Source organism: Fundulus heteroclitus, chromosome 11 (assembly GCF_011125445.2).
Source record: "Fundulus heteroclitus isolate FHET01 chromosome 11, MU-UCD_Fhet_4.1, whole genome shotgun sequence".
Classification (NCBI taxonomy): domain Eukaryota; kingdom Metazoa; phylum Chordata; class Actinopteri; order Cyprinodontiformes; family Fundulidae; genus Fundulus; species Fundulus heteroclitus.
In genome coordinates this window covers 14,880,341-14,907,400 of record NC_046371.1, presented here as the reverse complement: position 1 = coordinate 14,907,400, position 27,060 = coordinate 14,880,341, and the positions used below count along the sequence as shown (strand labels likewise).

Genomic DNA, 27,060 nt, shown 5'->3' with positions numbered 1-27,060 from the left:
GAGTTAATTTTTCTATCCAATACTTTTTCAGACTATTTAGGCAATACTTTGTTGTTGATTTTTACCAAATACTAAATACTCAAAATTTAGGCTTTTAAATGTGTAGACTGCAAATGCCATGAAAACAGAAACTCTTTTAGAAAGATATTGAATAAAGGATAAAACAACAACACTTTGGCGTTCTGTTTCCTGACAGGTTTCAGGCTCGTAAATCCCAGGATTCCTCTTTTGTTGTTACCTGTTGAATCATATGAGCAGTGTCTATTCATAAAGCATCTACAGCTGCACGCATGCGCTTACAGCTTCCAAGATACTGCCTAAAACGTTAAACTCGAGCTAAGAGAAGGCGTAGGAAGCATTTGACATCATGGTAACCCTTTTCAAGGTGGAAGCAAATGACAGAGGCAATCAGGGTGAAAGAGAGCTGGTTGGATCAACTCATTTGGAAATTTCAGATCTTTGATTACGAGGAAATAAAGCATGGAAAGATAAAAGTCTTCCATCGTCTCAACTGAAATCTAATTCCATACCTTTTCAAGCTTTTCCAAAACTGTGCAGGAAACGTGAGTAATATACTGACTGATCTAATACAGATGTCTTTAAAGTTTCTTTGAGCACATTTTATGGCCAGACTATGCTGTTTTGAATACGATTGTGTCTTTCTGTTGGAACTTTGCCACATGCTTGTAAATGTGAACCCAGACGCAGTCATTAATGAGTCTGCAATAGCCACTTAAAAACTATAAATCCAAATCCAGAGCAATTAGGCGATAAAGACGCCGCAACAATCAAAACACCAAACCCCATTACAACATGTTTTATTAGAAAACATACAAATAACTCAAGTAGCCACTTTAAAAAGGATCAAATAAGAAAAATTTTTGGTATCGCTAAAACCAAAAAATGTCATGACACTTTTAAATATTAAAAGTATATAATCCACATATCTCAGTGACAAGAGTTTACAGTGTAGACAAACCCCAACTCACATAGATGATGAGAAATGCAGGTCTAATTATAAGTTTATATGCATTCGTTATGAGTATGAACATGTTTCTTTTGATTAGAGTGTGGCACCAGGTGTCTTCAATATTGGACCTTTGCACAGTATTCTAATTTTCTGAGATACTGAATTTGGGGTTTTTCATTAACTGTCAGTTATAATCATCAAGAGTAAAGAAATAAACACTTGAAATATATCACTCTGTGTGTAATGAATAAGAATAATATACAAGGTTCAATTTTTGAACGGAATTACTGAATAAAATCCACTTTTTTCATGATATTCTAATTATAAGACCAGCACCTGATTTATCTATTTCAAAACCAAGATATGTCTAGATGTGTGCTTCAGATCATTGTCATATGACCCAAACTGTCTCCCTCAGAAGATAGTAAATTGGTTTGGAACATCCTGGGAACCACCAAGACTTGAACTGGAAGCTGCTGGAGCACCGGTGCCGCTCTCCACAGTGAAGGTCATTTTAAATCATCACAAGTGGAGAGCTTGTCGACCAGTAATGAGCTACGAGCTCTTATGCAAACACCATACAGAAGGTATGAATGAATGTATGAATGAACTCAACAACTTCTAGAGAAAAGTTTCAGGTTCAGACAAGACAAAAGTTTGTTTGGAAGAGTCCAGGTGAGAATTTTTTTAAACCTAAGAACAGTGTACCAACGATGAAGCATGGTGTTGGTAGCATCATGCCGGGTGTCCCATTCTGGTGTTAGTAGTACTGTAGTATTCAACAAAGAGGATGGAAAGAAATGAAACATAGAAACAGTGCAGGTAAATGAACCAAAACAGAGCTGGTTCAGGCATGGACAAAACCAACTAAATTTAAGCTTCTGAAATTCCCCTGACTTCGACTCTTTTGAGAATTTGAGGATGTTGCCTGAACGACAGAGAAAACCAACAGGAAATTAAAACCTGGGCCCCCCCAATCTAGTTTTTAAACATTGTTAAAGACGTGCATTGTATTATCAGTCCACACTAAGAACACAACAGTTCAAATAAGAGAAATGTACACATTAATGTGACATTTTTGCACATGATGAGTTAGAATCATTATTGTAGTATGAGACCATAGGCCTTGCTTTGGGAGAAAACTTAGAGCTTCTAGTGTGCACTTCAGCTGAAAAGAAGCTAGAAGGTGTGAAATAATCAGAGCCAACAGTGACATGTGGCAAGAGGTTAGGAGTCAAGGGTTGACTTTTCGACTTAAGAGGCGACAGATATAGAATAAAGACGTCTGTGTGTTCCATTAGAGGACTTTGGGTTGGTGGATAGAGAGGCCTGAACACATTGTGTCTAGATTAATAGGAACAAAGGGAATTGGGAGCGCACGACTATGGAAAGGAGAGGTTTTGTCTGCTCTATCATTTATGCTTCTGGTATGTTTCTGGGAGCTTTTCTGTCTGAGAAAGAGGAGGAGCCCAAAACGGGCTGACCTATGAATTTAGCAGGCAAAGAATGAGGGTTTGGGGATTTAAAAAAAAACAAAAAAAACAACTGGTATTCTGGAAAAGCAGAATGGGAGCCTGATTAATGCTATCAGAGAAGAGTTTGTGGGAAGGAGCTGGAAGGCGATAAGGGACACATTGGATGAAAAAAAAAAAACTAAGGAGGGTGGTGATGATAAGGTCGGATGGTAGTCCAAGAAAAACAGAGAAAAACGAGGGATGAGGCTGGAAGAGGTGGGAGACAAGACCAAAGGGCTCACAGGTTCTCCAGGATCCTGAGGTTTCATGTTCTCCCTCCAGCTACAGTGGTCCTTACATAACTGGAAAAGACTGCTGAATAATAATACTGTATATTTCTGTCTGCCAGAACCAACACACCACATCCAGCCAACTCATCTGCACGGAGAGAACAGAGGCTTGGACCCAGTTTGCTTGTGGTTATTAACTGTTCAGGCTGCAGCTAATGCATCACTTTTCCATCTCATCATCCTTTGTTAGGAGGGTGGTGAGTGATAGAAATTGGGCTGTCAGTTTCTAATTTGCATTACACATCTGTTTTGTTGCAGAGCTGCTGGATTGAAGTGACATGAAGTCACCCTGATTGTTGTTGTGACTGTGTCCCATTTTCCATAAAGAAATGAACTGATCTTTTGTGGAGTCCTTTGTTGTCTTGCAGTTGGGTTTTTGTGCTAATTGTACGCTCCCCTCGACCCCTTTCACGTTTTATAAAATTACAAAAACGTTAGTGTGTGTCAATGGTATTTTAAGCTAAACCGACAGAAAGTAATGAACAACTGGAAAGTGGAAGGAAGATCATCTGTACTTTTCAATTTGTCGTACAGATAAAAAAAAATTGAAAATGTGATGTGTATCTGTATTTAGCCCCAGAGAGAAGTGGTGAAGTTTAAAGCAGGGTTATGTTATAAAACAATGGCCTAAGTTTTAAACATCATGCATATTGAAATGCAAAGAGTGTAGCACAATGGCAAACCTAACAAGATATGGATGTCCATCCAAGCGCATTTTACAGTAACTTAATCTGCGAAGCAATTAAAAGACCCAATGGTGGTTCTTCAAAATATTGAATATGAATGCATGTTGCCCCTTCCAGAATTTTATTTGTAAAAAAAAATTAAAATAAAAAGTGAATGAAACCATGCAATTTTAGTTCAGCTTCATAAATATGCACTACTTTGTGTTAATCCAGAGCACAGAACATGATAAAAGACCTTGATGTTGGTGGTTTGAACAAGAACTCTGTGTCATTTAATACGCCCCAGCTTCGTTCTCCACTCAGCCAGAAGGAAAAATAAAGAAATTCGGGTTTACTTTGGAAAAAAACGCAGATCCAGTCTTTGACTTCCCACCATGCATTTGATAGGGGATGGATAGCGTGGCGGCGGCGGAGGTGCACCCCACAGGTCACTCCTGCCCCCTAGCCATGGAGAGGTCAAGCTGATGCACATCTGGCATTTCCTGTTTCCTCTCCTCCACATGCCCCCAAGTTAAACTCACTCACACACTGAGGAACACACATAAACATCTGCGCCTCCGTGGAGTTAATTTTTACCAGCAAGAGAATGAAGTCACCCGCACAATGTGCACATTTCAACAGGTATCCCTGCGCCATAATGTTTCCATCGGGCAGTAAAAACTTCCAGCTGGCACGGACCGAGAGAGAGAGAGAGAGAGAGAGGGAGAGAGAGAGAGAGGGAGAAATGTTTGTGGAGTGAATGTAAAGAGATGAAGGAAAAATCAGTGAAGAAAACGTAAGAGGGGAAACAAATCAGGGATGAGCAAAAGAGTGGAGAGCAATGGAGAAGATCTCAGCATCTGCTGAAGCTGACCTACACTTTTCCCTCTGCTGATGCTGTACATCTTAAATCCTGATGTTTATGTTTATGTGTGTGCATACTGTATAGGACGGAGTGTCATCATATGGTTTTCATAGCTCTCTCAGGGTTTTCAAGTCTCCAGCTACCCCATTCACCCCCAGCTTCCCGACACACAAACACACACACACACACACACACACACACACACACACACACACATCATCCCCTCCCGTGTGCCTTTAGATACTCGCACATTTTACCAGCCCCCTCTTCCAAAAGCGCACAATTCCTCTCAATAATTTTCCTCTACGTAGCCTTCCACCCCCCTCCTCATTCCTCCCCAAGTCTTTCTCTCATTCCTCCCCAAGTCTTTCTCTCTCTCGCTGAAGCTCAGTCTATAAGTCGGCCTCGCAGAGGCAAGAGCCAGGATCGGAAGTGTAGCACAGGGTTTCGGCTCCGGATATTTACTGAATGCATATATGGAACAATACATCCTTCCTTCTGGGACCTGGATAACTGGACAGTGTTTTCAATTTTGAAGGATTTAATCGGAGTGTGTCCAGGAATTTATTCATGCTTTTTTTTTTTTTTAACTTCTTCAGATTGTCAGCAGTACTGACAGATTGAATGAAACTCTGTCTGCTTTACACTGGAGGTGTCTTTCTCTGGTCAACATCATCCACAGATGTCGTTTCTGAAGGTTTCTCCTCCAGGTTTTGACTAAAAATCAGCTTTTTAGAGGTCAAGAAACATTTTTTTCTAAGTGTTGGGATATTTATTTTTAAGAGTAAAAGTTACATCCCACCTTTTGCCATTATTGACAATGCTGAATTTACAAAGGGGCCGTAGCAGCTGCAGCAGCATGGCTCTGTTGTGCGTCGTGTGGATGCTGACAGCTTGTTTGGCTCCTGGGAGTCAGGGCCAGACGATGAGAGTGCCTGACAGGGAGCAGTCAGCAGCTGGAGCTCAGCTGGGTGAGAGAGACGCCGTCTGCCACCATGAGAGATGCTACGCTGTCTTCTTCCAGAAGAAGACCTTCAAGGAAGCTAGGCAGGCCTGCGTGGATCAACGCGGGACCCTGGTGACAATGCACACCCCCGAAGAGGCAGGTGTGGTCCACGACCTGCTATCAGCGGCTGGGGTTCACGGCTCCAGTGAGAGGCTTCGTTTCTGGATCGGGCTGTACCGACCCCCGCGCCAGTGTTCAGCCACAAAACCCCTCAGAGGATTCGTCTGGGTCACAGGCAAAGTCTCTCTTTTTGACTTGCAATTCACAGATTTTGATTTAAGTTATATGTTGTTCTTTACAATGGTTGGCTGTTGAGATGCACTGATTGGCCAATAAAAAAAATCCAAGTTTTTCTAGAGGTTTGGCCTGCTAATTTGGATTTTGCCTGATTCTAATTAGTTTTGTTCTAAAGACTATGACACAAAAATGAGAAAAAAAGGCTTCTGGCTAGATGAAGTTGTTTTAAATCCAACAGTAAATGCAGGAACCACAATATTATCCCAATTTACTCCTCAAAGCATGTGCCACTAATCTTATGTTGAAAGAGAGCCCATCAATAGTTGATCATTTTACAGACCAAAAGCGGAAGGAAATTCTCAGCTTTGATGGATTCAATCAATTGAGAAATAAATCTGATTTTTAAGTGTTTGATCTGCTGATCACTTATAGAAGCATATCAAGGGAAAACCGGCAGGTCTTTGGTCTGCTGTGGTTTTAAACAGCTTTGCCTTCATAAGAATGATATGTGGATCTCTTATCAGTGTGTTTTGCAACTGGAAATATTTATCAAACGACCGAATTGGTCTTTTCTTTGAGAAATAAAAAAAAAATGTAGTAGCCTTATTTGTGTCAGCTGGCAGTGGGCAGCAACAGTTGGGGGAGGGGCGGGGCTTGTTTATTCTTTGCTACTGATAGAACAGCCAGTGAAAATTCATTTAAAAAAAACTTTAAAGACTAAAACCTTCATTTCCCTTGACACCGGTAACCAGCCATTATCACACGATGGTAATGAACCGATTTGCCAAACCCCATCCTGTCAGACACTGGCACAAAACCCAGTCGGCTGAGTTCTGTGCTCCCTGTTGGTCAATGCATTATCTTCTTCGATTTCTCAGACAGACTAGGTGCAACTTGGGTATTTAACTCCTTTTGGACCCCATTGTTACTCCCCAAGTCTGATTTAGTCATTACACACACTGACAAAAAACAGATGTGTCTCTCTTGGTCTACAGTTACAAAGAGCATTCAGTCTTTGGAGAGTTTTATGGTCCCTTTACTTCTGTTCATCCTCTGTCAAGTCAAGTCAAGTTTATTTGTATAACACGTTTCAGGTGCTTTACGCCATGTAAACATAAAAACATAATAAACACATCCAAACAGTCACTGGTTGTGAGACCAGTACCAAAAATGTAATTGTATTAAGTGAAAACATCAATATACATCAAATATGTTGGTCAATGATCCTGTTATTAAGTTACCTGACTCCGCCAGATAGATTTGCTCCGCATATCCATCTGGAAACCTTCCGTTGAAGTAATTTTGGGAAGGGGCGAAAATACTGGTTAGCTGATTGGCCTATGTTGGTGATAGACGGGCCAAATAAACCAATCAGATTCCTCGTCGCTCTGTTACGAGCGACGACGAAAACACAAGCCAAGCTACTCTTGCTGCTGCAGGTAAAGGCTCGTTAGCTCAGCAGAGAAATACTCTGTAATTCCGATAAAACTTGCTTGATAGCCACGCTAACGCTAGTTTCATTGGCTGAAGCCGCCATGTTCTTTAGGCTGAACTGTCGCGCTTCCCGTTGCGTCACACCTCAACCCGCCTCAAAGCCAACGCTGATTGGACGTTCGTTTGGTGAACGGCTCCAAATTTTCTTTAACGGAGAGTAGCCAGACTGATCTGCGAGTGAAACCTTGAAAGCTCGCGAGATCAGGATGGTCTCACGAGGCTAGTTATTAAGGGCCACAAGCAACTCTAAATAGGTGGGTTTTTGTGACTACAATAACTGCCTCACTTATCAATACTATTTTGCAATGCAGACATGTTTGTTTTTCTGTATGGAGGATGACACTATGAGACATTCATTATGTCTCATAGTGTCGACTAAACCCAAATGGCAGCGATAAATTCCATCAGGGTTTTAATTACACCGTTTAAGCAGAGCAAGTAGCTGAGTGCTTGTTTGAATCCTGCTCAGATCACCAGTGTCTCGCAGTTTGTTAAGAGGAACTAATGCTACCTCCATAAATGCAAATAACAAGGAGACAAAGGGGCCCTAAATAAATAAGTGCATCCTAGACTCCACACGGGAGTTTTATTTATTGTGGCGACATCTAGTGGTATAATCTCGACCTTGCAGAACAATTGCCTGACATCAATAATGCCAACGAAGCCCAAAAAGGAGAAGAGTTGGAATATTCTTCTACAAAATGCAATTGGATTTATTTATTTATTGGAGAGAGAGAGAGAGAGAGAGAGAGAAAGAAAGAAAGAAAGAAAGAAAGAAAGAAAGAAAGAAAGAAAGAAAGAAAGAAAGAAAGAAAGAAAGAAAGAAAGAAAGAAAGAAAGAAAGAAAGAAAGAAAGAAAGAAAGAAAGGGGCCATAATAAAGCCAGTTGTTCTAAGGGAAACAACTCCACTGTGTCAGGTCAAAAATAAAATAAAATCCTGTCCTTAGTTTTTTCACTGACTGGGGATTTGTCCTTCTCTTCTAACAGGAAACCAGGAGGCCCTATTCACCAACTGGATCCGTAAAGAAATGCCCAACACTTGTGCGGTTCCCCGCTGTGTGGCTATGTATGCGCACGGTGGAGAGAGCGGCGAGAATTTCCGTTGGGCTGAGGGTCCCTGTGTGCTGAAGCTGGAAGGATTTATTTGCCAGTACACCTACAAGGCGATGTGTCCCCCACTGGAGGATGAGGGTAGTGGTCCTGCTGTTTACGAGACCCCATTTCATTTCAAAAGCACCCGACTGACTCACGTGCCCTTTGGGTCTGTAGCTGACCTGCCATGTCCCACGGACAGCTCAAACCCAGATGCGCCCTCTAGGGAATCCGTGCTATGTATCGACAGGGATGACGGCAGCGTGGGCTGGTCCAAAGATGCTCCTCTTTGTTCATCCGGTGCGCCCACACTGTATCAGGACTGGTGTAGCCAAGAGCATGAGTGTGAGCAGCACTGCCAGCCAACGGAAAACTATTACTACTGTTACTGCTCTGAGGGCTACATATTGGATGCGGATGGCTCCAGCTGCAACCCAAGCCAAACCGAATCACCCGAGATGTTGGACTCTACTTACGCCAAAGACCAGCCCCGTGTCAGTCGGATTTGCGTGGATATGGGTTGCGAGTACAACTGCTCAATAACACCTCGAAACACCCGCTGCACCTGCCCCCCGGGCTACCAAATCGGCCCGGACGGACGCAAGTGTTTGGATGTGGACGAATGCCGACAGCAGCCGTGTCCGCAGCTCTGCATCAACACTCCGGGCACGTTCCACTGCACTTGCTACCCGGGGTACCAGACAGACAGCGCAGACGAATGCGTGGACATTGACGAGTGCCTTGATGAAGGCACCTGCGAGGGGCCCTGCGAAAACACAGAGGGGTCCTTCACTTGTCTGTGTAACAACGGCTACAAGTTGAACAGCGAAGGAGACTGTATAGATTTGGACGAGTGCAAGGACTACGAGCCCTGTCAACAGCAGTGCCTCAATTTTCCCGGAGGGTATCAGTGCGGATGCTACGGCGGCTTTGAACTGAAGGAAGACGGACTTACCTGCCAACCTTCAAATTATGATGGAGAATATTCCACTCTGACACCTGACCCCGCTAGTTACGACGATCAGGATGTTGCCTGGTCAACCGTTGAAGCTTATGTTAAAGCTGATGTCAACTTTAACGTCAATTTCCTGACAGACACCCCTCAGGCACTCACCCCTGACACGGCTCATAAGTCAGACAACCACCTAAACCAATGGGATCAGCTATCGCCAAGGCAATACCAGACAGCTCCATCCCCAACCCAAAAAATGAGAACAGGCAACAACATTGAAGACGATGCTCACACAGGAGACGGAAGCCGCAACGATCCGATGGTACTTGAAACGGCAAAGAATTCCCCCACTGAGACCGAGGAGACTGAGGCACCTAGGATGGACAGTGCAGATGAAACGGACATTAGTGCAGAGATTAAAGATGGGTCCGCCGATGGGAAGCGCAAGCATGACAAGAGCTGGCTGCTTGTGGCTCTGCTGGTCCCTCTGTGTGTGTTCCTGGTGGTGATGCTGGCGTTGGGAATCGTCTACTGCACCAGCTGCGCAGTTGACAAGAGCGTCAGCTTTGCGGACTGCTATCGCTGGGTGCTTCCTGCAACACCCCCGGACAGGAGGGAAGGCAAAACCCATGCATGAACTTTTTCATTAAGAATACAGAAGGAAAAAAAAAAACAATTTCTCTACATGTTTGTTAACGTTAGTCTGGTTTCTGGTGACAAAATTGCTCACTAAATGTACAATTTGGATTTAGTACCAAGGACTGACTCCAATAGTTTCTGCTGCACAGCCTTTGTAAATAGCTGACAGTCAATTTTTACAAATTCAATAAAAACAAGAAAAATGATTAAACACAGTGTGGTCTTTAAAATAAAATGAGACGACATCCAACCACTTCGCACAGCTCTCTTTGCATATATATTTACTTTAGATATATTTACGTCAAATAACTATTTGGAAGCTAGTTTCAAAAGGACTTAAAAGAAAGCAGAACTCTGCTATTTTGCTGTACCTTTATTAGCCATTGAAATAGCCATCTGATTCTCTGTAAGCAACAGATTAAGACACATAGAAGGAGTTGCATGAACCACTGTTACCTGGGGTTGCTTTACTGGGGTTGCTTTAAAATGGAACAAGCCTGATTTATTTTCAGTTCAATAATCAAATTTGTACCAAAGGAAGATACTAAGAGAGTTATTTACTCCAAGTAAGATATTGACTGCTTATGAGCTTTGAACAGAACCTCACTTCAAAATTCTGAACTCTCCCTCTCATAGAAATTACTATAAAAAAAAGTTTTTTCCTGTAACAAGAAACACAAATAATTTTTTCTCTTTATATTCTCACAATGGTTTAATGTACCTACCAGTTGTTTCATTATTTGCACCAAGAAAGTAGAAAAGTACTAATATATATTTTTCATGCATCTGTTTGCTCCAAATTTTAGTTTTGTTACTTCATTGTTATACAACAATAGTTATTAACAAGTATCTACAGTTTAAAGTAACTACACTGCTCAAAAATAAATAAATAACGGGAACGCATAAACAACACAATGTAACTCCAAGTCAATCAAACTTCGGTGAAATCAAACTGTCCTCCACTTAAGAAACAACACTGATTGGCAATCAATTTCACTGCTATTTTGAAAATGGAATAGACAACAGGTGGAAATTAGAGGCAATTAGCAAGACCCACCCAATAGAGGAGTGGTTCTGCAGGTTCTCAGTTCCTCTGCTTTATGGCTGATGTTTTAGTCATTTTAAATGCTGGCGGTGCTTTCACTCTACTGGTACCACGAGACGGAGTCTACAATCCATGCAAGTGGCTCAGGTAGTGCGACAGTGTGGAGACGCCATGGAGAACGTTCTGCTGCCTGCAACATCCTCCAGCATGACAGGTCTGGCAGTGGGTCAGTAATGGTGTGGGGTGGCATTTGTATGGGGGTCGCCTAGCCCTTCATGTGCTCACCAGAGGTAGTCTGACTGTACAGAGATGAAATCCTCAGACCCATTATGAGACCATATGCTGGTGTAAGAGAATGCCAGACCTCATGTGGATGGAGTGTGTAAGCAGTTCATGCAGGACGAAGGCATTGATGCTATGGACTGGCCCGCCCGTTCCTCAGACCTGAATCCAATGGAGCACATCTGGGACATCGTGTCTTGCTCCATCCACCAACGCCAGGCTGCACTACTGACTGTCCAGGAGTTGGCTGATGCAGGTCTGGGAGGAGATCCCTCAGGAGACCATCCTCCACCTCATCAGGAGCATGCTCAGGTGTTATACGGAGGTCATACAAGCATGTGGAGGCCAAACACGCTACTGAGCCTCATTTTTACGTGTTTTGAGGACATTACATCAAAGATCTGCCTGTAGTGTGTTTTCCCACTTTAATTTTGAGTGTGGCTCCAAATCCAGTCCTACATGGGTCAATAAATTTGATTTTCATTGATATTTATATAGATATTAATAAGTATTTAATAAGAATATTTCATTCAGATCTAGGATCTTCATTCAGATCTAGTATATGTTATTTTAGTGTTCTCTTTTATTTCCCATGTATTTATTTTTGAGTAGTATATATTTAAGGCCCTCAATTACTTTGTTTTGTTAGATATGCAGTTGCAGCTAAATTGCTTAAATTGTACATGATTAATTGTATGCATTTGGAAGATGGCCGACTAATATTTTAGAGTTATAACCTTCCAGGAATCCGTCCTTGCGACTGTTCCCTTTTTTGAGGAGGTCGCCACGCAAGCAATTACAACTTGCAAACAGATTTGGCAGAGGTTTTACATACCCTTCCTGACGCAACCCAGATTCGAACCCCAGTCCCCCGTTTTGATTGAATTTGTGAATTCCTGTGGTCCTGGAATGCAACATTGAGAGGAGCAGCCGTTCCGAATCCCACTGCCCTTTCCCAAGGGCGACTCCGAGTTAATCCGTGAGTATATGCCGAAAAGTAAATTGTTTTTTTTTTACCAGTGAATGGTTGCAGATTATACTGAGCCCAGTAAGATTCATTACTTTGTTCACTTGGCATAAAAAGATGCGTTTATAGTTTGTTAGGCGTTGTTTATCATTAGGCTAACTAAGGCCCCGCAGCCTGCGCTAGCTAGCTAGCTAAGTCAAAATAATTAAAAAAACGTGAATAAGTTAAAGTTGTTGTTTAATTGCAAATAACAACTGGGACAAGTTGGGACAAAAATAGTCAAAATGAACAAAGTGTTCTGCTAAATTAACCATGTGTTGTTTGTTAGTGCATGACTTGATTTAATAAAGTAGGGGCTGGGTGGTCACCATGAGTCCCGGGCTTCCTTCGAAAAAAGGTAAAAACACAGTTGGAGCGGTGATATTTTTCCATGGAAGCTTTCTTTTCTTGTAATTTCAAAATTCTATAAAGAGGACCATACTCCCAGATGCTGTCAGTTAAAATTATCCTTGAAAGACATCAAGAGTTCAGATTGCAATATGACATTATCATACATTGCCGCTCAGAGTTTCTCCATTTCACAAAGTGTCAGTAAACGGTTCATTCAAAATGGCGACTAGACTGCGAGCAGTTTCGGGGCTCCAGTGTAATTAAATTGTATGCCAATTTTGATAAGTAATAGAACAAAAACATAAATTATCGACGAGGATGGGATTCGAACCCACGCGTGCAGAGCACAATGGATTAGCAGTCCATCGCCTTAACCACTCGGCCACCTCGTCGCTGTGCATTGCATATTCCGTGTATTTTTTCAACATTTATAGCAAATAATCGTAATTTTTTTTCTGTGGGCGGCTATTTAGAAGTAATGTTTTTGCAATGCGTATTTTATATTACAAGTAAGTGATGAAGAAAGTTTAAAAGTAGTTGCGTTCTGAATGGTTGAAATGTACGTCAACTACAAAATACAGCCTTCTGATTGGTTGAGAGGCGGGACCAGCGCTGAATGAGTACAGGAAGTGAAACAGCGTGAGACTGCACTTTGGCTTTCGACGCAACCGTTAACATTTTCAAGGTAACATATTTTTTCAATTTTAATAAGACCTTTCTAATTGAACATTTTTGAAAAGGCAAACGCGCGCGCGTGTGTGTGTTTTTTTTCTTTCTTACGTATGCTTGAAATCCGGGATGCAGGCTGTTAAAGTTGTCAGTACACTCCACAGACTCTGCACTGTTTAGCCGCTAGAAGCTAATGTTCACACCGTTAACCTCGCCTTTACTTAACATGTACTTTTAAAAAGGCTTTATTCCTGCTGGTTGTTGAAAGAGGCGGTGACCAAGACGCTTATTTCTCCACACTTTTTCCTCTTGTACTTGTTTCATGGTTTAACAGCTGGCTAGAAAACCCCGTATGTGTTAGCCTTTGTTTGTGTACTGCTTAATGATTCTAAAGTATCCTGAAATCAAATGTTGAAAAGTAAAAGCAGCAGACATTTTCAAGTATGAATTATGACTGGATGAATTAGTAGCGGCTTGATCACAGCAGTCAGTTGAATTCTGAATTAGCCGGATTCTCGCATTGCATATAAATATCTTTGCTGCACATTAGAGAAATCAGACCCAACATTTCTGAGCTAGTTTACTGAAAGGAGATATCTTTTGCTGCTTTTCAGAGTAAAACTGCATGAAATGACACCTGGAAAATGTCCAAGTGCCATGCTGTTTCACTTTTGGCTTGTAGTCAAACTGGTTTTTGAAACAAACCATTAAAGTGCAATGTGAGACATGTATTATGATACATTTGTCAAAGAAAAGGCTTGGTTCCATAGTGATACACATATAAATCATTACCGGGGCCCTGTGGTATCTGTTTTATTTCATTCCTGACTCATTTATTTCTTTCTTTTCTTTTCTGAATTGAATGTTTTATCAATTAAACAAAATATACTTGCCTAAAATAATCACTACTGTTCATAAGCCTAATATAAAAAAAATAAACAGTTTAATAGATTAAAAAAAATTATATAACGTGTTGGTATGAAATATGTGTGTTCAATGATCCATTTAAACTGCATGCCATTAGTTTTCTGGATATTTTTGTTAATATAAAAAAACAGAAAACACCTTTCAGATAAAACTTAAAAAAATATTGGAAAGTGTAAAAACTTGCAAGATTGCAATAGTATTCAGTGTTTCCCCCAGGAATTTGCTTAGGCGCGGCGTTGAGTTGTCGGCCGGAACAAGACAAGACGCGGATGACTGACGCAGACGACCGGCGGAGCGTATCCATGTATTATTGCCTGTATTTTCCCTGCCATTCACTATATGCATGCGCGAATGCAACTACAAAAAAAACGCGTGTTAACATCAAATAAACATGCAAGCATATCGAGTTAGTTTTTTTGGAATGTTGCCGAGGCGGTAGCGTGAGTTTGGCGTGGCGGCCGCCTCGCCAAGATAGCGCTGTGGGAAACACTGAGTATTGTAGCTGTTTAACATACCTCACTCTTTTTTTTTTTTTCTTGTGGCCGACGTTTAATATATTGTCCCCACAGGAGTTTGTGAGGCTAGCCCTCTCTGCTTTCACCTGGGAGTTTCAAGGAGTTGCCAATAAGTTATAACGGCCCTCGACGACAGCTCCTCTTTAAACGAGCATCTCCTTCTGTTGTCGATCCTTGCGTAGTTTTGCAGTGAAACGACTCGTTCGCAGTTTGGTTCATAACATGTATTTTTTTTTCCCCTGGTTCCTCCAATTCTTCCTGATCGCTTTTCTGCATCGTAGGAGTCATAGGGCCATTTGCATAAAGTGTCGAAACCAAAGAGGTGTCCTTGCGGAGGTTTGTGAGAGGAGGAAAAAGTGCAAAGGTTTTAGTTGGCCTCAATTAGGGCATTACCTGATTTAATCCATGTTCTATCGGCAATTTAACATTTATTTTGTGTTTTTATTTATTCTTTCTTAAATCCTTTTTTGTTGTTGTTTCTTTGCTGTTTCTTTTTCTTTCTTTCTTTTTATTTTTACAATACGTCATCTGCATTATTCATTTTCTCAGAACAACGATGGTGGACTCTCAGTACTACCTCCCCAACGACATTGGGATCTCAGCGCTTGACTGCCGCGAGGCCTTTCGTCTGCTGTCACCTCAGGAGAAGATGTACGCGCACTATCTGTCACGGGCAGCTTGGTGAGTTGCACACCTCTGGGTGGAGTCAGGCAGGAAAGAGTGACAAAAGATTAATCATTCACAGGGGAATCTATCCTCATTAAACTGTATCTTTTTTTTAAATTTATGCTGTATCTTTTGTCTTAGGTACGGCGGTCTGGTGGTGCTCCTGCAGACATCTCCAGAGTCTGCAAACATCTTTGTCCTGCTGCAGAAGATCTTTAGAAAACAGACTGCAGAAGAGCTGGAGCAGGTCGCTAAAGCAGCTGGCCTCAGCTCTGACGAGTACCAGGTACATGGTGTTGTATTTTATAGTTGTTTTCAGGACAATAATTAAAAAAAATCTTTTTTTTAATGACGCCTCATTTTTCTGCATGCTATCTATAGGCCTTCTTGGTGTATGCTGCTGGTCTTTATGCAAACATGGGCAACTACAAGTCTTTTGGAGACACCAAATTCATTCCAAATCTACCAAAGGTAAAGAAAAGCTAAATAAAAATCTAAATTTGGCTGTAAATGTAGTTCATCTACTTTATAATCCCTATTAAAGAAGCTTGGGGAGTGAGTACATACCCCAGCTGTGCACATCTGTTGAATGTTTGTTTATCCAGGACAAGCTGGAAGCTCTGGTGAGGGCCAGCCAAGCATTTCAGGAGAATCCCGCTGAGATGGAGGCTCTGTGGAGCAGCAGCTCAGGCCTCATTTACTCCCTGGAGGACCGACAGAAACAACTCGGGCTGGGCGATAAGGTGAGATTTAATTTAACCCAGATTCATATTACTTTCTGGGGTGATATTGTATTGTACAAACTGGGCAGATCTGATAGTTGTTAGTCTATGTTTTAATCTGTACACTGTTAATTCCTTCTAATATTTTTTTTTTTATGTTTCAGCTCTCACTGCCTTTGTTTTCTTTCTGCAGTTCAATTTGCTCAAAGAAATGAAATAAGTCATGTGTAAAGAACTTGCATTTGTTCTCTTGCACTGTCACTAGTCTGTTGCTTCCTGAGGCTTTTTCTGGCTTCTGTTATTTTAGTTAATATTTTCTGTTGTGTTTTAATGCTGCAACAGAACTTAGCTGGGAAACTCTGCTGTCCTACAGGAATGACTCTGAATTATATATTTCTATCTGTCTTTGTCTTTTTTTTTATAGGGAATTACTACCTATTTCTCAGGAAACTGCTGTCTGGAGGATGCTGAGCTGACTCAGAGGTTTTTAGACTCCAAAGTGAGCAAATCCGTTTGAAAATTATAAGACATATATTCAATATTCTGATATTTTTATGTGGTCTTATCCTGTAATCTGTAACAGTTTTGTATCCTTCACATGTCAAACCTAATCTAAAGATGAAAAATACATTTCCCCCTACTTTCTTGATTGTATAAAATGTGTTTAGTAAAATTCTCAACTTGAATAAAACAAGAGATGCCCAAAAAAACCAAATGTAGAAATCCTATCCACACATCTTATTTAAATCCTATAGAAGACAGATTTTAGCTCATTTAGTTCCATTTTTTACACATCTGATAATGTAATAGTCACTGCATCCAGAGGTATTTGACAAGGCAATTTTATACTAAATATGGCTAAGCTTTTTTTCTTCTTTTTTTTTACTTAGTCCAGCTTTCACATGAAAGAGAAACTGGTTGCGCTCGGGTTTGGTGTGTTCACTCGTTCCTAATCTAATCTCTTTCCTGGCGATGTCATTCACGTATGTTTTATTGATGATAGTAATCATTTGCTGCAGTTATTGTTTAATCTTCTTGTTGACTGTCTCCAGAAACTCTCTGCTTACAACACACGCCTGTTCAAGAGGGACAACGGAGGAAAGGCCAGCTATGAGGTGCGCTTGGCTTCAGCCGTTCAAAAAGGTTAGAACTGGTGGAAAATAACTCTTTTAATAAATGTTGCCATTAACCAGGCTGTCTGTCTGACATTCTGATTAGTGACATAAATTGGGTAATTTGTGTAATAAGGGAAATGTAGAGGCTGAATGAAAGAAATTCTCCATATTACTTGACAGACTGTGCGGTGGATGGAGAGAGTGGGTCGTCCTGCGGCAACTTTAACTTTGAAGACAAAGAGTTCATCGTTAAGAGAGGAGACTACAGTCCTCTAATGGAGAAGGTCTGCCATTATCTCCAACAAGCCCAGGTGAGTCTTTTTTTTTTTTTTATATATATATAGATGATTTGGCAGCAACAATGACATTTTTTTTTTTCTTCTTAGGATGAGCTCAGTGTTAAAAATATTACGGTAGATGCGTGCTCCAATGGCGCAGGGGTGGTGGGTTTGATTCCGGCCTGGGTGCCTTTGCCGCATGTCTCGCCCCTTTCAACCTACTTTAAGAAAAACGAGCCACTAATGTTAGTCAGCAAGCTCAGTTCCCAATAACGGTCCTGTATGGTGCATCTGTTTATCGCTGCTGTACTTGGAAAAGAACAATATGAATTACAGAATCAGCCTAAAACAAACAGAGCTTTGGTGGGGAAATTATTTCACGTTGGCCTTTTTAAAAACAAAATCATTTAGTTTGGAAACGATTTATGCAAGTAAATTTTTCCAAGCACTGCTGTTGAGGATCACAAATTCATTATTTCAGTGTTCCCATAAAGCCTAGTAAAAAATAAAATTATCTTATGATTTTTCAAACCAAGGAAAAGAACGACTGGGTCTTGGAAATGTAGCTTATTATTCAATGATCTTAAAAATACAAGTCTGAAATATTAAAAAAAATTACATTGATTCATTTTTAAGTTAACAGAAATTACGTGATTTAGGTGTAAAGTTTTAGATTAGATGATATAATTAATGATTACAGCTTGCATGTTTGTCAAATATATTGATGGTTAAGAGTATTGAGTCACTGAGACCCAGAAATTAACTCACTTGCTCAAAAGTGGAAAGTCTTAAGAGAAGAACTGACGTAGTAAAACCCAAGTAGGTGAAGGTTTCCGATTGAAACAGAAACACAGAGTTTGGAAAAGTGTTAGATTTTGAAAAATGGGAACTGTAGGAACTCCGATGGTTGAAAAAGGAGGCTTTGGATGAACAGAGCGATTGAGTCGATAATCCTGCTTTAATAGGAGCATGTGACTGATTTTCTCTTCTGCCTTTTTTAAGTTCTGCTTTTATGTGCTGATATTAAACAGGCCTATGCTGCTAACGAGAACCAGAGGAAGATGCTGGAAGAGTACCGGCGCAGTTTCGAGTTCGGTTCTATTGAAGCCCATAAAGAGGGCTCGCGGTTTTGGATCAAGGACAAGGGGCCGATTGTTGAGAGGTGAAACTCAGCCCTGAAGTGATTTACCGTTTCAGTAGTCATAACATGCCCTTACAAATCAGATCATATTGCCTTACATCAAATTTAGATAATTTGTGTGACCTCCTAGTTGTGTACAGGACACTATCGCAGTTTTTACTTTCATTTACTTCCTCACAGATGTTTGAATAAGTTGTTTTTTTTTATTGGGTTTTCACTTCAACATTGACCTTTGCTCCAACTACAGTCAGTGTTACTTTCTTTATTGACCTCTTAAACTTCTGTGCCTCTCTGCTCCTCATCCTTCTTTACTCCTCTGCTGCTTCTTTTCTTTCACTTTCCCACAGTTACATAGGTTTCATAGAGAGCTACAGGGACCCATTCGGCTCCAGAGGAGAGTTTGAAGGTAACGACAAAGCTGGCTGAGAACTGTCCTGTTATTTATTGGGATTTTAGGTTAGGATCCCAAAGGTCTCTTACAGTTTTATGAGCTGAAAACTGGCTGACCTGCTTGAAATTAGTGGGGGAAAAGGTGGAATATATATATTCAGTAATTTAAATTCTGACCTTTTTAAACCAAGTTGTTCATATTTTGACAAAAAGACATGATGCAGAAATCCAGATTTCTAACATGTAGGCCCTGTTCACACCTTCTATTTACGTTCATCCTGGTTTTTGTGGATATAAGTTAACCAGATTTAAATAGACCATTAACACTCTGCATCAAATCTCTACTGAGGGCTCTGGGGTGTGTAATAATTTATGTAATTAAACAATTGGCACTGTACAATATTTCTCTTTCGGGTTAAGTATTTTTGGGAGAATATAAAAACAAATAGTCGGAAAGAATTCAGATCTCACGACTATTTTAATTATAACACCCTATTTCCAATTATTTTGTTTCTGATCCCCAGTTGGGTGAGTGAACTCTTATAAAATAAAGACAGATTAAGACCCCTGATAAAATGAAAATAACTCCTGAGAGACCTATTGATGTTGGATATTTTTTATTACTATTACTTATTTAAGTCATAAAACTAAATTTTACTTATAATAGTCTATGAGCAGATCATTTAAAAAAAAGGACTTTAATTAGTTGGTTGTCAAAGCAGATAGAAAACGTCTGATGGGGACGGCTCCATTTTATACACAAAAAAAGTTTGGTACAAAATCACCAAAACTACAGAGAAATGAGCAGCGCCTTTGCTCTCTGATTCCTGCTCGACATACAAATAAACCACAGCACCCAGTGGGCCGAGGAACCAACAGGACAGGTCTACTGATGTTCCTGTAACATCAAAGATGCATTTAATAACAGTAATCAGACCTTAACATGACTGAGGTTTACTTGATGTACATTTTTGTGACACTAATTGCTACAAAATGTTTGATAAACCGAGTTAATGTAGCGTAAAAACTCTTATTTTAACCAGTAAACCAGCACAGCAGTAAGATCATTGCTGGCAGTTTTCTGCTCCATTAAACACTATAACTGAGCTCATGGTGCTCCGATAAAGCGAGGTAAAATGCGACACGCCGCTCAACAGCTCATATTCTCATTGGGGGGGATATTTTACCGTAGCAGGAAGCCTAGAGTCATCCCCACAACCGATCCAAATAAACATCCAAATGCAGAGAAAACCCACCCTTTGATCCATTGACTTAAAAAAGCAGTTTATTAAAACTGTCAACCTAAAGAAGTCATCTATTTCACTATAGTTGTAGTTATTTAATCGTTTAAAGTTACCCAGCAGCATTGTCTGAATTGCACAGACTTCTGCTCATTTCTGCCTTTCAATCCAGAATAACATTTGGCATTTAGGGCATTATTAGAGAGCAGTGAAATGGTATGTGAGGCTCAGTTTCTCCGCAGTCGAGTTACTAAACCCAGCTTTGGATTGATGAGTTTATTGGTATATGTTTTGCAGAACCTAAAGAAGGCCAAAAGGCTCCAGGTGTGAGCGAACTATTTATCATTTAGACAAATGTGTATGTTTGATTCCAACGTTGACTTTGCTTTTAGGATTTGTTGCCGTTGTGAACAAGGCGATGAGTGAGCGTTTTGCCAAGTTGGTGAGCTCAGCAGAAGTCCTGCTCCCTGAGCTGCCCTGGCCCCAGGAGTTTGAGAAGGACACGTTCCTCAAACCCGACTTCACCTCCCTGGATGTCCTCACGTTTGCCGGGAGCGGCATCCCAGCCGGGATTAACATCCCAAACTGTAGGCAAACGGAGGGACCGGCTTGATCTTGGTTCTGAACATCAGCTCTTCTGTTTGTTTGGTTTTTTTTTAAGCATCAAACATGTTTCTATGTTTTTGTGCCTGTAGATGATGACATCAGGCAGTCGGAGGGCTTTAAAAATGTGTCGCTTGGGAATGTGCTGGCTGTGGCCTACGCCACGCAGAAGGATAAACTCACCTTCCTAGAAGAAAAGGACAAGGTAGCAGCCTCCTCGTGCTCTTACGCTGTGTGATTTCCATAACTATCAAGTCCCTGTTTCCAACTGTGTGATATGTGTTATTTTGGTGCTTCAGGATCTGTTTATCAAATGGAAGGGGCCATCCTTTGAGGTGCAGGTTGGTCTTCATGAGCTCCTGGGTCATGGAAGCGGCAAGCTGTTTGTCCAGGTCAGTCAGACACTTTAGATACTTTAGTTTTACACACAAATCAGACCCTTGTTTCCTTTCTTGTGTGTTAATGAGAGCTAATGATGTATAAGGAGTAAAAAAAAAAAAAGAAAAGATTTATCCTTGCTAACGGATTTGCTCTTTCCTAAGGATGACGGTGGCAAGTTCAACTTCGATCAGAGTAAGGTGGTCAACCCGGAGACGGGGGAAAGGGTGAGATTCTGAGCATAAAATAACACACATTCCTTACTGTCTGGTACAAACATGAAGACCAACTATGTCCCATCACCCCCCTAAGGTGTCGAGTTGGTATCGGGGCAGCGAGACGTGGGACAGTAAATTCTCCACGATTGCCTCCACCTATGAAGAATGCCGAGCAGAATGTGTCGGCCTCTATCTCTGTCTGAACAAGCAAGTGCTGAGGTAGATTTTGTGCTGTGGTATTGCAGATTTGATGTAAATGCACCTTATATGTATCCACTAAAAATACCTTACGATTGAGATTGTAAAAGTGAAGGTATGTTAATATTAGCGGTATAGCTCCTCTTCTATCAAATCTAGGGTTTTCCATGTCGTGATTACAGGCCAGATGTTCATCAAAGGCAATTGATTAACCGATTAGCAGCGGGTCTGACTGCCTCATAAAAGCAGAGCTTTTATGGTCTTGATTTTAGAGGTGTGTGCTGAAACAAAGGAACTATATCAGCAGCGACCTTTATAACACAATGCCATGGATGAAAGACATCAACAATGACATTAGAGGAGCCATTTCTACCGCCTCTCAACTTCCCTGGGAGTTTATGGTCATTTCCAGGCCATGTAAAGTCCTCCATTTCACTGAGAGATGTGACACTGTTGCTAATCTACCCTGGAGCGGATGTCCCACCAGGAAATGTAGAGTCCAGAGAAACGGCAGAAACCCCAAGGCTCAATCCGAATACCCGTATAGCAGGGGTGTCAAACTCATTTCTATATAGGGCCACTTTGGCGTCATGAAGTCATTAAAAGGGCCGGTTGCACGTGTATAGACGACACTTTTCATTTCATAATTTCATTCCAGTTCACACAGTAGTATAAAAAATGCACAGTAACATAAAAGTAGCAACCTTAGGCCCAGTTTATACAGTTTATCTGCAAAAAAAAGTTGATATTGGGGTGAGTTACACTTACAGGAGGCACAGATTTAGCCACTTTATACACTTTAAAAGGATATATGCCTCTCCTTTATGACATGATGCCTTTTTTTTTTTGGCTCTTGAGGGCCGCATTATTTACCTTGACGGGCCGGATTCGGCCCGCGGGCCTTGAGTTTGACACCTGTGCCGTATAGGAAGCGGAAGTGTGTCAGGGGCCGCCATGATGAGTGTTGTCCGAATAGTGCAGTCAGTAAGGAAGGAAAAGAAACCTGTATGCTTCCTTCTGCGGCTAGTTTTGCCTAGGAACCCCGCGACGTCCTTTAGCCGCGCTAAGAATCCTTAAGGAATCCCACAATCCTTTGCGTGACACGAGCCACCTCACGGAAATCAACGAAAACGTCTGTAGAGAAGAGATTGCGCCCTTTGTAGTTCATTTTCGGAAGGCTCTAGGCCGGGATTTGGCTGCCATCATCTATGTGTTTGTGTCACTTCATCACGTCTGAGTTAATGGCTGTATCTGAATTCGGCACAGCAGCCCGAAGGATGCATTTCCTATGTAGAGAGTTGCGTAGTGCAGCTCGAAGGGGGCTGTTCGTCAAGCTAATAAAAGCTAGCATAGCTAATGTGGTTCGGCAGGTGTATAGCTGCACTGATCCACGTTCCAAGAGCTTTACTGGCCTTTCTATGTTGCTCTCAAACATCCGTGTCGCACGTTTCCATGTAATTGTGACTCTTACACTCATAAAATGAGCGTAAGGGTCACAATTACATGGAAAGGGTCTAATTTCAGTGTAAGTTTGACAACTTTCAGCGTAACGGTCCATTGAGCTGAAATTCACTAGCGAGAACCCTGGGTTGGTGCTTAACTTTCTACGTACAGCTTTTCCGTTTTGGCTTCATCTCAGTTTAATAAGTGACGGTGTAGAACCTGTCCTGCTGTGTTTTTGTGCACCTTGAGTTTCATTTAAATGGTTTTAGAACAAGGGGAGCAACTAGACGCTTTATGTTGTGAAAAACCTGAGATCCGAACGCAGATGTGCTGATCTAACGTGGATTTAATTTGGAGGACTCTCTTTTAGGTTTTGGTTCAACTTAGAAATCTCCAAGGAATGTTGGGTGATCCATAACTTGTTAATAAACCGATAAATAAATGAAAATTAGAAGTTTATTTCTGTTCACCTCCATCTCTGCTGTGCCGGCTGACTCCACTGAGGGGAGGCCAGCTCGTCAGCTGTTACATGCGTGTGTGTGTGTCTTGTCGCAGCATTTTCGGCCACGACGCGCAGGACGCAGAGGATGTGGTGTACGTGAACTGGCTGAGCATGGTCAGAGCGGGACTCCTGGGTCTGGAGTTCTACACGCCTGAGAGCAAGAGCTGGAGACAGGTAATCCATCTCCCTGAGGTGCAGCTGGAGTCGCTCCTCGCTTTGTTTCCAAACGCTTCAGCCCCGCTGATATCTGGCGTTTATGTAAAACGTCATCTTACACCTCATTTGGCATGTCTGTCCCATGTGTCTGTGATGTTTTACGCTCTTATGTTTACGTTTTTTTATCGGACCGCGCGCCTACATGATCGTCAGGAGATGTTTTCAGTACGTTACCTCGATTCTGTCTGCCTCAGGCCCACATGCAGGCCCGATTCGTGATCCTGCGCGTGCTGCTGGAGGCGGGAGAAGGCCTGGTGGGCTTGGAGGAGGTGACGGGCCAGGACGGCAAACCAGACGCCCGAGTCACGCTGGACCGGAGCAAGATCAACACTGTGGGAAAGAACGCCATCCACAGGTTCCTCTGCAAACTGCAGGTATATCCAGCTCATCACATGCAAAGCAGTTTCATTATGCACCCTTTGTCGGTCACGTTTTTCAAGTCTGTAGGAAAGGAATGAAGGACAAACTTGGAGTGCCTTATGAAAAAGATTGACTGAACTTCTTGACATTTTGTAATATTACAAACACCAAATATAGTATGTTTTATTTTGATTATATACGGTACAGAAAAAAGTTGCGCAGACAAGTAGAGAGAAAATGATATATAAAATTGTGGTTTAGGCATCCTAAAACGACGTCATAGCTGTTTTTGAGTGTTTGTTGTTCTTGCTCTGCTGGAACATGACACTGAAAAGTGTCTTATCCACGTATTTAGCTCCATAAACTCTGACCAGCCTCTCTGTCCTTGCTGGCAGCAAAAGCATCCCCACAGCGTGATGCTGCCACAAAATCTTAATTTTTGCTCCATCTGACCAGAACGCTCTTCTTGAGCTGTTTCCTGGGGCCCCTACATGGTTTGTGACATAGTTGACTGGACTCTTTCTTTCCATTTCACGATAATGGCGTATAAAACATTATTTCAAGCTTTCCTGGCCTTCATGATGCTCTTTGTTAACCTTCTTTGAAATACTTCTGGCACCTTAACAGGACCGCCGGATTTAATCTGAATGGAATTTACACACACGTCGACACACTTTTCAGATTTTTGTTTGTGAAGGAAGTTCACAATTACGCGTCATCGTGTGTTGGTTCATCGCATAAAATCCCAACAAAATACATTGAAGTTTGTAGTTATAAATGTTTAAAAAAGTATTAAAACCCCTTAATCAGGCCTTGCCTAAAAAAAGATGGAACGATGCATAATAAGGAAAACAAAACCAGCAGTTTTCCAGGATTAGCCTTTATTTAGTGAAAAAGGGGCAGGAATTTTTAAAATGTAAAAAAAAAAAAAAAAAAGGTGCAAACATAAGTCCCACCGTCTGATTCAAAGAGTTGGACAGTCTGTGAAATGATCCTGAGGATTACATTTATTGTTTAACCTCTAAGCCACAGCCATGATTTCTTAAGAACTACAGATGATCGTCTCTGTTTAACTGGTCTGTTGAAATCTTAAGTCCACCAAACCTAACCCAGTTTGATCCCGCCCGTTTTTCAGGTCTTTAAATCAACAGCTGATGTGGAAGGAGGCAGGGCTCTCTACGAGGGTTACTCCGCCGTCGGCGACACCGGAGCTCACAACTTCCTGCGTCTGCGGGAGACGGTCCTGCTGCGGAAAGAGGCTCGCAAAATGTTTGTTCAGGCCAACACCAGAATCAGCGGTAAGGAGCTGGAGTTCATTGAACCATGAGTCCGATTAGAGGGAAATTAAAAGATTAGGAGAGACTAAATGAGTTATTGCACCCAGAGCTACGAAGACAAATGTGAAATGTACTTTGCCAATAGATAATGGCTGTAAATCTGCCAAATCCTGCCGATAGTTTATTACGTTCCGGTAGGGCTTAGCAACATATGGCGATTTTCAAAATATCAAGATTTTTTTTTAAGCAGATATATTATTTATATCAGACAGTCTACGTTACTTTATATTTATACTTTTATGTATTCCAGTAGGTTATTTCTCAACAGTTTGTCATATTTGTCTGAAGCGTTTTGTTAAAACAAATGTGCCTGTGAGACATTCTGGATAAAGCTTTGATGCAGAGCTGCCTTTTTATAATTACTTTATGAAAAGAAAGACATTTTGAGTTAAATATCTTATATAGAGATATTATGGCTCAGAGATAAATGGATTTTATCGATTAATTCGAATTTGCAATTTATGATTTTTGGAAAATCTAGATTTTCTTTTGTCAATGCACACCTTGGGCGTCCATGAATCTTTGTTGGCATAACTATATCAGTCCTGAAAGGGGAAATAGTTTTAGTGATAACATGCAAGATTATATATATTTTCAAGAAAATATGTTGTCACAATACCCTAGAGTAAACCATTTTACCATAAGACGAGGCATTTACTTATAAAAATAAGTTTGAGGTTGCACAAATGAAGTTAAGCCTTTTCTTAAATGTATTGTCTAAACTAGCTCATCCTGTAAAACCACTAGCAGCAAACATTTTATTTTTTTCATTGTTTGCAATGGCAGAGCCTGCCATTTTATTTTATAAGCATGTTTCACAACTTGTATTGGCTCAATTCTCAGACAAGACTGACAAAAAGCAAGTTTTTGAGAAATAATTTCTGAAATTTGTTTTTATGTAAATGAAGGTAAAGGGGGGAAAATGGATTAATCGGGTTTCCTATAGTAAAATCGGTGATTTTAGTTTTAAGCCGTATCGCCCAGCCCTACTTCCCAGCATTCAACTCGTGTCACTCTGTGCGGTTTCCAGGGGAAAGCGTAGAACTGGTGGAATATGAAGGCAGCGCGGCAGGTTTGATTCGCTCCTTCACCGAACGCTTCCAGGATGACGCAGAGCACCTAGAAGCCACCCTTCTGGATCTGAACAAAACGGACGCCTCCTGCTGGTGATGGTGGACGACTGGCTCCACTGGTTTAAGAGAGAAACAACGAAAGTCAGTTTTGATGTGCTGAGAAGTCAGAAACGGTTTAAATAATACTGCCAAAAGATCAATTCTTAAAGTGACAAAGCCATAGGAAGTGTTCGTCAGCTATCAGGTGCTGTTTGGTCCGCATCATGCTGGATGCTTGATCTGTTCAAATTAAGGCAAATATGAATGAACTGATTTATAACGCAACAGATCTCTTTGTAAAACGCACTCAGACATTTTCTGATGAGAAATATTAGAAACTGTACTACCTGGAAATTAAATGGATTCTTGGAATCGAAAGATTGGAGTCGAAAGATTTTTCTCTCTCATGACATTTGACACTCTGTACCTAAACTGAGTTTGATGCTAAACAAAAAATAAAATTAATGTGTCTCACTTTTTGTTGGTTCTTTTTACAGGTTTTAACCATCCTCTACATATAAAGTTGGTAAAAACAGACTCAAATAAAAATATTCAAAGCTTGACAAAAAGAAAAATTATTGTAAATGGCATAAATGTTTAATCCAGTCATACATGAACTA

The 27,060-nt window shown here is 41.1% G+C and overlaps 2 protein-coding genes and 1 non-coding gene across 4 annotated transcripts; 2 read left to right on the top strand and 1 right to left on the bottom strand.

Annotated features, from left to right (window-relative positions):
- The first annotated feature begins 4,662 nt into the window (after positions 1–4,662).
- On the top strand, positions 4,663–9,936 carry cd248b (CD248 molecule, endosialin b). Its single transcript, XM_012850627.3, has 2 exons — positions 4,663–5,545; positions 8,030–9,936. Exons 1-2 carry the CDS (start codon positions 5,125–5,127, stop codon positions 9,721–9,723), a joined length of 2,115 nt encoding a protein of 704 aa, XP_012706081.2. The 5' UTR covers positions 4,663–5,124; the 3' UTR covers positions 9,724–9,936.
- Positions 9,937–11,924: 1,988 nt separating this feature from the next.
- dpp3 (dipeptidyl-peptidase 3) lies at positions 11,925–26,909 on the top strand. Of its 2 annotated transcripts, none has more exons than XM_036142919.1 (19): positions 11,925–12,031; positions 15,070–15,201; positions 15,328–15,472; positions 15,568–15,657; positions 15,792–15,929; positions 16,333–16,407; positions 16,961–17,051; positions 17,204–17,334; positions 18,333–18,463; positions 18,790–18,848; positions 20,466–20,660; positions 20,769–20,881; positions 20,976–21,068; positions 21,219–21,281; positions 21,367–21,491; positions 23,469–23,589; positions 23,826–24,005; positions 25,127–25,289; positions 26,359–26,909. In XM_036142919.1, exons 2-19 carry the CDS (start codon positions 15,077–15,079, stop codon positions 26,496–26,498), a joined length of 2,178 nt encoding a protein of 725 aa, XP_035998812.1. In that variant the 5' UTR covers positions 11,925–12,031; positions 15,070–15,076; the 3' UTR covers positions 26,499–26,909. The 2 variants fall into 2 exon arrangements, with proteins under 2 accessions (XP_035998812.1, XP_035998811.1); XM_036142918.1 differs by lacking the exon at positions 11,925–12,031 and adding an exon at positions 12,993–13,094.
- Positions 12,720–12,801, bottom strand: trnas-gcu. Its single transcript has one exon. It is a non-coding gene; the product is annotated as a tRNA-Ser (tRNA).
- Positions 26,910–27,060: the final 151 nt, after the last annotated feature.